We start from the raw sequence: 11,625 nt of genomic DNA, 5'->3' as shown, positions 1-11,625 counted from the left end.
TCATGGAAGGACTGATGCTGAAGCTGAAATTCCAATACTTTGGCCACCTGATGCAAGGAGCCGACTCACTGGAAAAGACCCTGATTCTGGGAAAGATTGAAGGCAGAAGGAGAAGGGGGTAACAGGATGAGATGGTTGGAAGACATCATGCTTCAGTGGACATGAGCTCTGGCAAACTCGGGAGATGGAGAGGGACAGAGAGGTGTGGTGCGCTGCAGCCCATGGGGTCACAGCCGGACACGACTGAGTGACTGAACGAGTACAAGCGGTGGCTGTGGTCTCACACTTACACCAGGGCATTAACACCCGACTTGTTTCCTCCCCTTTTGAAATTATTGCATAGAATTCAAGCAGGTTTGCTTTACTTTCTTGTTTTCCTAAGTAAAATATGAAATAACCACAGTGTATTCTCCCATATCAGACATCAGGGCCCTGCTTTGATGCATATTGCAAAGTTTGGTTGTCCAGTGGCCAGCCAGCGCCTGCTGACTGTCTAATCTGTATGGGCCCCAGATCACCAGTTACCTGGACGATGGGCCAGGTCTGTGAGCCCGGGAGTAGCCCTCCAGGGGATGACGTCAAAGCCCTTGACCTGAGGAAGCAGGAAGCATGGGCTCAAACAGGCCATGGCCAATCGTTTGGTTATGGGCTGGGTACCAGGCCCCTGACTCTCACCTTGCTGAGGAACTCATCACCAGGGACTCTGGGCAATGCCTTACCATCCCTACCTTCTCTGCCTCACCCAAACCAGACACTTGCTTTTATGACCATCCACTGGCTGCCACCCACTCTCTCTGGTCCAGTGGAACCCTTCAGATGCCTGCCAGGACAGCCCAGGAACTTGTGGGCAAGTACCTATATCAAAAGAGCTTTGGTTGTAAAGGAAAATTTCTTTTTTCAGAAAAAGTTACTCAAGTACTGTTCCCACGTGTGTGAGAGGTGCTCATCACGTCTGACTGTTTTATGACCCCAGGGACTGTAGCGCTCCAGGCTCCTCCATCCATGGGATTTTCCAGGCAAGGATACTGGAGTGGGTTGCCCCTTCCACCTCCAGGGGAATCTTCTTGACTCAGGATTGAACCCGTGTCTCTTGCATTGCAAGCCAGTTTTACCACTAGTGCCAGCTAGCTAGTGGTTGTTCTGTCTCTTAGCTGTGTCTGACTCTTTGGGACGCCCCTGGACAGCAGCATGCCAGGCTTCCCTGTCCTTCACCATCTCCCAGAGCTTGCTCAAACTCATGTACATTGAGTCGGTGATGCCATCTCACCCTCTGTTGTCCCCTTCTCCACTTGCCTTCAATCTTTCCCAGCGTCAGGGTCTTTTATTTTTTAAAATTATTTATTATTATTTTTTTGGAGGTTAATTACTTTACAATATTGTATTGGTTTTGCCATACATCAACATGAATCCACCACAGGTATACACGTGTTCCCCATCCTGAACCCCCCTCCCTCCTCCCTCCCCGTACCATCCTCTGGGTCATCCCAGTGCACCAGCCCCAAGCATCCAGTATCCCGCATCAAACCTGGACTGGCGATTTGTTTCATATATGATATTATACATGTTTCAATGCCATTCTCCCAAATCATCACACCCTTTCCCTCTCCCACAGAGTCCAAAAGCCTGTTCTGTATATCTATCTGTGTCTTTTTTGCTGTCTCGCATACAGGGTTATCGTTACCATCTTTCTAAATTCCATATGATGTGTTAGTATACTATATTGGTGTTTTTCTTTCTGGCTTACTTCACTCTGTATAATGGGCTCCAGTTTCATCCACCTCATTAGAATGGATTCAAATGTATTCTTTTTAATGGCTGAGTAATACTCCATTGTGTATATGTACCACAGCTTTCTTATCCATTCATCTGCTGATGGACATCTAGGTTGCTTCCATGTCCTGGCTATTATAAACAGTGCTGCGATGAACATTGGGGCACACGTGTCTCAATTCTGGTTTCCTTGGTGTGTATGCCCAGCAGTGGGATTGCCGGGTCATAAGGCAGTTCGCCTCACGTGGCCAAAGGATTGGAGTTTCAGCTTCAGTCCTTCCAATGAATATTCAGGGTTGATTTCCTTTAGGATTGACTGGTTTGATCTCCTTAAAGTCCAGGGGATTCTCAAGGGTATTTTCCAACACCACAGTTCAAAAGCATCAGTTCTTCAGCACTGAGCTTTCTTTATGGTCCAACTTTCACATTCATATATGACTGCTGGAAAAACTATAGCCTTGACTAGACAGACCTTTGTTGGTAAAGTAATGTCCCTGCTTTTTAATATGCTGTATAGGTTTGCCATAACTTTTCTTCCAAAGAGCAAGCAGCTTTTAATTTCATAGCTGCAGTCACCATCCTCAGTAATTTTGGAATCCAAGAAAGTCAATTCTGTCATTGTTTCCCCACCTTCTTGCCACGAAGTGATTGGACTAGATGCTATGATCTTAGTTTTTTGAATGTTGAGTTTTAAGCCAGCTTTTTCAATCTCCTCTTTCACCTTTAACACGAGGCTCTTTAGTTCCTCTTCTCTTTCTGCCATAAGGGTGGTGTCATCTGCTTATATGAGGTTATTGATAACTTATCCCGACAATCTTGATTCCAGCTTGTGCTTCATCCAGCCCGGCATTTTACATGATGTACTTTGCATAGAATTTAAATAAACAGGATGACAGTATACAGCTTTGACATACTCCTTTCTCAGTTTGGAAGCAGTCTGTTGTTCCATGTCTGGCTCTAGCTGTTGCTTCTTGACCTGCATACAGGTTTCGCAGGAAGTAGGTAAGATGGTCCGGTATTCGCATCTCTTTATGAATTTGCTGCAGTTTATTGTGATCCACACAGTCAAAGGCTTAAGTGTAGTCAATGAAACAGAAGTAGATGTTTTTCTGGCACTCTCTTGCTTTTTCTATGATCCAACAGATGCTGGCAATTTGATCTCTGGTTCCTCCACCTTTTCTAAATCCAGCTTAAACATCCAGAAGTTCTCAGTTCACATACTGTTGAAACCTGGCTTGGAGAATTTTGAGCATCACTTTACTAGTGTGTGAAATGAGGGCAATTGTGTGGTAGTTTGAGCATTCTTTGGCATTGCCTTTCTTTGGGATTGGAATGAAAACTGGCCTTTTCCAGTCCTGTGGCCACTGCTGTTTTCCAAATTTGCTGGCACATTGAGTGCAGCACTTTCACAGCATCATCTTTTAGGATTTGAAACAGCTCAACTGGAATTCCATCACCTCCACTAGCTTAGTTCATAGCAATGCTTCCTAAGGCCCTCATAATTTTGTACTCCAGGATGTCTGGCTCTAGGTGAGTGATCACACTATTGTGGTTATCTGGGTCATTAATATCTTTTTTGTATAGTTCTTCTTTACAAAAGGCATTGATCACTGCCTTCCTAAGTGATTAATGAAAAGAAATAAGGGAAAACAATAGAATGGAAAAGACTAGAGAGCTCTTCAAGAAAATTAGAGATACCAAAGGAACATTTCATGCAATGATGGGTACAATAAAGGATAGAAATGGTATGGACCTAACAGAAACAGAAGATATTAAGAAGAGGTGGCAAGAATAAACAGAAGAGCCTAGCTAGTACCGTTCACCAAATGACCAAATGCCACTTCTGTAGGACGATGCTTTATTTTACCTTATGACTCCAGGAAGCGTGTCCAACTCATGCAAAAGGACCAGTTATTAAGCATCAGACTGTCTCCTGAGAACATTTATTGGTGGAGGATCAGGATGAGAATATTAGGATCAAGTCTCGTCCTACATGTAAGAGGCGGCTGCATCCTGAGTTTTTAGGGTGTGAGCACCATGGTGTAGGTCTAGTCCTCTGGTGCTGGGCCTGACACCCCTTTCAAAGGCATCTTGGAGGGAATTTGGAGGAGGCCCGATATCTTGCTTGTCTGCTATTTCCTGGTGTTTAGACAAAATGCAGGCTAGATAGCAAGTCTTCTCCAAAGCTGTGCAGGCCCATTGCTAGTATGCAGATGGAGACACACACAAGATATGTTTAAATGTTTGCAAGATGTAAATCAAAACAATACATTGGCTAAAACATTTCATAACCTAAGCTTTGACAAAGCTACCTTCAGATCTTCCTGGGTGGTGCTAGTGAAAAGGAATCCACCCGCCAGTGCAGGAGACACCAGAGATATGGGCTCAGTCCCTGGGTTAGGAAGATCCCTTGGAGAAGGGAATAGCTACCCTCTCCAGGATTCTTGCCTGGAGAATCCCATGGACAGAGGAGGCTGGTGGACTATAGTCCAGGAGGTCTCCGAGAGTTGGACAGGACTGAGCATGTCCGACGTTGGCAAATTGGCCTTCACGTGGTCTAAAAGCCGAGGTTCAAGCTTAGAGCATGGCGGTTCGGGAAGATATGATCCCTGGTGTGAAGCCCACCCCATGTCTGTGCTCCACATTCTGCCCCTCCGCCCAGAAACAACCGCTCCCTGACATCTCGATGGCAGAGATGATGTGTTAATGGTGGGGATGAAAGGGAGAATTCTGATCTGAGCAATGAAAAATAAGCGATGCCTATTTTTATCTTTCTGACTTACTTCTTTCTGTATAACAGGCTTTAGGTTCATCCACCTCATGAGAACTGACTCAAATACCTTCCTTTTTATAGCTGAGCAGTATTCCATTTTATGTATATACACCATATCTTCTTTATCCATCCATCTGTTGATGGACATCTAGGTTGCTTCCATATCCTGGCTATTGTAAATAGTGCTGCAGTGAATACCAGGATAGAAGACTCCTCCAGAGAAAGGAATGGCTGCTCACTCCAGTATTCTTGCCTGGAGAATCCCATGGACAGAGAAGCCTGGTGGGCTACAGTCCATGGGGTTGCAAAGAGTCGGACATGAGTCTTGTTAACTGGTTTCTGAAAAATTATCAGTATTTTTAAACTAAAATTTCTTATTAGTGGAATGAAGATGTTGCTAAAAGACAATATGACTAAAAGAATGTTTAAAGCTATAAAAATGATTACTTATTATAATTATTCTGGTGACCCAAAAAGCCCATACTTGGCTTCATTTGGTCTATGATCTCTTTCTCCTTAGAAGTGTCATGGCAATTTCTGGATTGGCAATATCACATTATAGGGACAGCAGTGACTTCCCCAAAGGCCCCTTTTAAGATTTCCCCTTTAAACTCTGATTTTATGCATTCAGTTTGGATTTGAATGGGTGGAGGTTGACATTTCCACCATCTTTCTTGCTGGGTGAAGATATCATCCAGTGTAAATTATATTTGAAGACTTCCTGATCTTTTTCAGAACTCTGAAATCACTCAGCCTCACATCCTCTCTTGATTTCAGACTATGAGCTGGTGTCTCCCTATGAGGTTGACCACAAGGGCAACTACGTGTCCCACGAAATCGCTCACCCCCAGAGGAGGAAAAGGGCTCTGGCCCACCTCGGAGTTGACTCTCTGCACCTTCGGCTGAAAGGCTTCAGGCATGACTTCCACCTGGATCTGAAAGCCTCCAGCAAGCTGGTGGCACCTGGATTTCTCATCCAGACTTTGGGAAAGCAGGGCACGAAGTCGGTGCAGGCTTTCCCACCCGAGGATTTCTGTTTTTATCAAGGCTCCTTGCGATCCCACAAAAATTCCTCAGTGGCTCTTTCAACCTGCAAAGGATTGGTGAGTACAGCTCATGCCGCTGGCCATGAAGTGATGGGGACATGGAAAGGGGACAAGTGACAATATTTCCCTTGTACTTTGGGTAGTTCTTCCACTATTGCAGTGCAGACTTCTTTGATTTGTCAGAGCAGGAGGAAAACCTGCCAAGTGGTACTTTCTAAAATGTGCTGGTTGCTTCCTTTCCCTGCTTGGAAGCAGCGTGAAGGTCCTGACTTCTGTCGTTGTTATTCTACAGTGAGTGAGGCAGAGCACTGCAGCCTGAAAACTACGCAAGAACTTATGGCCAAGTCTGAAGGCTGTGACTTCTTCAGGGTTATTGGTTCTGACTTACCGGTTCCTTAAACGTGTTTGTCACTTCCTAGCACTGGAGGATTGTCTTAACTTTGAATAGAACAATGGTACTCAACTGATTGGCCATGTGGGCTATTTGATCTAGTGCTTGAAAATGCCTTATTTCTGTCATTCTGATGTTGGTGACATATTTATGGATTTGAACATTCATTTCAAACATAGTGATGAGTCCATGGCAGGGCAGTGGTGGTCTTACTGGGCTAGTGATGTTATTGGTGTTTTCTTCTTGTCCTTAATATCCGAACTGAAATGAAACATTCACTCAGTCATGTCTGACTCTGCAACCCCATGGACTGTCTGCCAACCTCCACTGTCCATGAAATTCTCCAGGCAAGAATACTGGAGTGGGTAGCCATTCCCTTCTCCAGGAGTTCTTTCCGACCCAGGAGCTGAACATGGGTGTCCTGCTTTGCAGGCAGATTCTTTACCATCTGAGCCACCAGGGAAGCCTACTATTTAATTAGCCATTAAACATCTTCGATACCGCAGGTGGTCCTCTTTGTGCAAAACCCAGAGTTTGGGGCATCAGGTCAACTTGTAAAGGTACCTGAATCCCTCAGGGTGACCTAAGCTGAAATCTTAATGGCTTGTCTTTTACTTTTCTTAAAATATTTCCATTTTAGAAGACAAAAGCTTAGAAGATGCTTGAATTCTTGGACAAAAGCTAATTAGTCAGACACAGATGAGGGAAACATGATGTAAGTAGCAAGCTGAAAAAAATGTGGGGTCAAAGCAATAAGGTCTTGATCGTGTTTGGCGACCAGATTTTTGAACATTTATTACATCTCCAGAAAATCATCTAAGTCTGTCTTATTCCTTTCCCTGTTTGGAAAGAGAATTCAGACTCTACATCTCGTAAGGATTTTGTGCGCATGTACATGAATACTAGATGCTGCAGGGGCATTCAAAACTAATTCCTTGAAATACTAAATATGTGAAAATGCTATGTCCTGTGAATTTTTTTAAATATATATTGCCATTCTGCTTTTTAGGGAGAATTTGGTATGGTCTGGGCTCATGTCTACTATCTTTGGAAAGGCTTTTGGTTTGGGAACGGATACAGCGGGGAATTGTCAAGGGTAGGATGGTGATGACTTGGCACACTTGTTCAGCATGAAGATGGTGTGGTCAGGTTCTTCCATTGTTCTCTTGAGAAGCATAAGTGAAAGTGAATTAGCTCAGTCTTGTCCGACTCTGTGCTATCATGTGGACTGTAGCCTCCCAGGCTCCTCCTTCCATGGGATTCTCCAGGCCAGAATAGTGGAGTGGGTTGCCATTTCCTTCTCCAGGGGATCTTCCCAACCCAGGGATCATACCTGGGTCTCCCGCATTGCAGGCAGAAGCATAGATCTTCCTTAATGAAAGAGCTATAAGTCTTCATATAAGGCTCCAAAGGAAGATTGATTCCTTGGCTTTCTTCAACAAAGGCTCAGACCAGACACGGGAGCCATCTTTATGATGAGGAGGTACGCCATGCCCTTCACAGCACCCTTGAGTTTGTTTGTGGAGGCTGAGTAAGGCACTTGCTCCCTACTAACCCAGCAGGGGTGCAGGCTCATGAATGCCCTGGGTCCCATGAGCCAAGGCTTTTCCATGATGGCTGTGCTATGCCCTGGAGTCTGTCCCATGAATAGAGTTGGTTGGCAGCAGCTTGAGATTTCTGGCTCTCTTTGAACTCAATGGGAGTTAACACCAAAAGCTGTAAATGACAACTACATGAAAGATGGTGAAAGGAACAGAAGAAGACTCCTCTGCATAATAAACGTTGGAATTTAATATTTTGGTGACTGGAATAGAAAGCTGTGTGCTTTCACTATTAATCTTCCAAATACCTTAATTCCAACTAAAGTGATATTTTGTCCATAGAGGGTCACTGCATACATGACTTCAATTCGACTTATGAGTGTGCATTTCAGGGGCATTTACCACACGATAGGACAAATCAAAGGCATTATAAGGGAAAACAGGAGGGTTATGAAGTCCTCTATCTTTAGCCAGATAATAAAATTATTGAATGGAGATGCCCCACAAATTGCTGCCAAGTCTATGACTTCCTTCCTTGATTGATGGTTACCCCATCCCTCCTCTTCCAAATCTGTTAACACATGAAGAAAAATAGCATACCTTTTATATTACATGATGCTGCCTTTTTTTGTTACTGTTATTCTTGGTTCTTTCAGGTTCTAATTAAAGGTCCAAGTGGATATCAGTTAAGCCCTTTCTTACTGGGTTTCTAGATAATGCAGTGATCTGATGGGAGTCAGGAGTGTGGTTCTGATTTATAGTAAGTACATATTCTTAGAGAAGAAAGACAAAATCAAAATGAACATTTTGTTTGTAATTGTCTGTGAATACTGAATGTGCTTCAGAAGTGTGCCTTGCCAGAGCCTATCAGAGTTGGGTCCAAGGAGTGCGTTGTCTGAAGAGAGAAGCAGGGGGTAGTTAATTTGCTGCAGAGTGATAAAATAAAGACAGATGTGGGTGTTAGGAGAACTTAAATGAAGACTCCTCGCTCTAAGCAGTGAGGGGCAGCAGTGCCAGAGCAGTCCTCTGGGGGAAATATTGTGCAAGCCAAGTCCTTATTGTAGAATTGGAGTGTGATGCTCGTGAATGGAGGGGTCACAAGCAGTCTCAGGGAAGATCGTGAACATCGGTCGAGCTCATGGGTCCTTAGCAACACCGTCTATGAGTATTTGGAATTAATATTTGTATATGAAGGCCAAGTATAGTAAACTGAATAAGATCTGGAAGCCCTAAAATGACTTCTACAGTCATTCTGGTGTTGCCAAGAGTATATTGACTCATTTTGCTGAATCAGGTTAATAAAATAGTATCTGCTGTACTTTCATCTCTACCAGAATGACATCAGAAAGCTGTTCTGATTACTGATCACAAGCACATAGATGTGTGCCGCACAGTAGGTGCTCTTCAATACTTACTGAACAGTGGATAGAATTACGGGGCTAATTCCACTGTAGGAAACAGTGATGACCGTGACAGCAGAGAGAAAACAGCAGTAACTTACTGACTGTTGTTTGCCAAAGACTTGCCTAATAGCTTCCCATTTAGTATCTCACTCGACCCAATGATAACCCTAAGAGATAGGTACTATTTTTAAGAGCTTTATTAATATATAATTTATATGTCAACAGAGTTTCACCCCTTGAAAATGTATAATTTGATGTTTGTTTGTTTGTTTGTTTTTAGTATATTCCGTGACTTGTGCAAACATCACTACAATCTGAGACATTTACATCATCCCAAAAAGAAACTTTGTATAGTCCAGTCCCTCTCATTTCTCTGAAACCTTCATCAGTCAGTCGTAGGCACCAATTAGTGTAACACTCTGTGTCTATAGATTGGCCTGCTCTGGACATTTCTGATAAATGGAGGCTAAGATATGTGGTCTTTTGTGACTAGCTTCTTTCATTTAGTATACAACATTCAAGACTCATCCATGTTTTAACATGTTTAAAGGCTTCATTATTTTTATTGGTAAATAATCTTTTGGCCACTTTTTATTTTGATGTCTATCAATTGATAGGCATTGTTTGTATTTTCTTTGGTTATGTGAATGGTGTTGCTATAAACATTTGTATACAAGCTTTTGTGTAGACGTAAGTTTTCATTTCTCTCGAGTATGAATTTCTCCTGGAAATGCAATTGCTAGATCAAATGGGAATTCTGTGCTTACTGTTTATCAGATTCTGAACCATTTTTCACAGTAGCTGCACCATTTTGCATCTGTCCAGCAATGTATAAGTGTTCCAGTTTCTCCACATTCTGGAAACCATTTGTTCTTGTCCATCTCTTCTTCTTAGAGGCATCCAAGTGGCTGTGAAGCGGTGTCTTGCTCTGGATTTGATTTGCTGGGTGGAGATGATCAGTTGGCTGTTTCTTTTGGTTTTCGTTGTTTGTTGTGTGTTTCTCCGTCGGTATTTGCATATTCCATCCTGCTGCCATCTGGCATTGTTTCTGTTAAGAAGTCTTCTGTTTATCTCACTGTAGTTTTGTTATTCATAAAGCATTGGGTTTTTGCTCTTGTTGCTGCTCTCAATGGGTCTTTGTCTTTCAACATTATTACTGTGCTGTGTATAGATGGGTGTATGGTTGATTTATCTTTCTCAGAATTATATGAGCTCCCTGAATATTCATATTAATATTTTCCCTCAATTTGAAAAGTATTTGACCACTCTTTCCTCAACTATGTTTTTCTTCTCCTTTCTTTGGTACTTTCATACTCTTGCTCTTCATATATTGGTGTGTTTAATGAAGTAGCACTTTTCTCTGAGGTTCCACTCATTTTTCTTCATTCATTTTCCTCTGTGCCCCTCAGATTTGTAATCTTGATTGATCGATCACCAAGCTTGCTGATTCTCTGTTAGCAGTTCAAATCTATTATTAAGCTTCTGTAGTAAATTTTTTTATTTGGAGAGTACACTTTTCAACTTCAATTTGGTTCTTTTTATAATTTCTCTTATTCTGTATTTTATGAGATGTTTCTATTAGGCCTTGCTTTAATACTTTGGACATGGTTTCCTTTGGTTCTTTAAACATATTTGTAACAGTGGCTTTGGAGTGTGTGTTTGTCTGCTGAGTTAAACACCTAGATCCCCTTAGAAGCAGTTTCCATTTCTTCTTTCTTTTTCTGTGTGTGGGTCACACTTTTCTGTTTCTTTTTGTGTCTCATAATTTCTTTGCTGAATACTGAACATTACAGATAATATATCTTAGCAACTCTCGATACTCTGAGACTGACCACATGCCACCATTCAAGTGATTGTTGCTGTTGCTTTCTTTCTTGCTTGTTTAGGGACTAGATCAGTGAAGTCTGTTTTCTTTGCAACATGCAGCCTGCAGTGTGGCCTCTCAGAGAGTGCAGAGTTAAGGCATGTGCACAATCTTTCTGAAGCCTGTGCTCATCTGCCTCTGTTGGTATCACACCCAGCTCTTAGCCTACATTAACTGCTAGGTGATCTTTTTGCATTCTGTTTAACAGCACGCTTGGTCTTGAATTGCTTCACAGTCTAATTTGCTTATATAAGAGCTTTGCAGGACTAGGATGTGGCCAGTTACTGAGATCGCTCCAACAGCAGGAAGAATCCTCTTGTCTTTTTCCCTGACTCTCTCTGCTAAACTGCCAGCTGGGGCACTGTTTCGTTTCTTGGTATGCGTGTCGTGGAGCAATCAGTTTTCTCTTAATTGCATGCAACAAGAATACCCATTATTTTGTATAATGCTGTTAGGCATAACTTGCACAGTCTGTTCCAAATAGAATCATTCCTTTAACGTGAGGTTCTTGTTCATAGAACTTGTTTTTCCTCCTGGGAAAAATCTGTGTGCCTGTAAAGGAGCTGGAACTGATACACACTTCTCCTTCCAAAGTGACACCTCTGTCTCTGAGTGGAGCTCTGGGTGCTAATAGTAGCTCCTGGTTGTCTCAGCTTTGGTTCCAAGCATGAAACCCCTACTTTACAAAGGTTCCAGGTTGGAGGTGTTCCAGGATCTGTTATTCTCAGCCTGCTGAGCCTGGTATAGAGCTTCCATCCTGTGATCAGGAGTTTCTTCAGTTCAGTTGCTAAGTCATGTCCAAGTCTTTGTGACCCCATGGAGTGCAGCACACCAGGC

The 11,625-nt window shown here is 42.8% G+C and overlaps 1 protein-coding gene across 1 annotated transcript in view; it reads left to right on the top strand.

Annotated features, from left to right (window-relative positions):
* Positions 1-4,354: 4,354 nt before the first annotated feature.
* ADAMTS16 (ADAM metallopeptidase with thrombospondin type 1 motif 16) overlaps positions 4,355-11,625 on the top strand; it is a 173,280-nt gene continuing 166,009 nt past the window's right edge. Inside the window, exons 1-2 of the mRNA XM_068990533.1 lie at positions 4,355-4,382; positions 5,321-5,646. Of these exons, the coding sequence (XP_068846634.1) occupies positions 4,355-4,382; positions 5,321-5,646 (354 nt within the window). The remainder of the gene's footprint in view (positions 4,383-5,320; positions 5,647-11,625) is intronic.

Source organism: Capricornis sumatraensis, chromosome 18 (assembly GCF_032405125.1).
Source record: "Capricornis sumatraensis isolate serow.1 chromosome 18, serow.2, whole genome shotgun sequence".
NCBI classification, from domain to species: domain Eukaryota; kingdom Metazoa; phylum Chordata; class Mammalia; order Artiodactyla; family Bovidae; genus Capricornis; species Capricornis sumatraensis.
The sequence above is the reverse complement of the archived record's forward strand: the minus strand, read 5'-3'. Positions and strand labels throughout refer to the sequence as shown.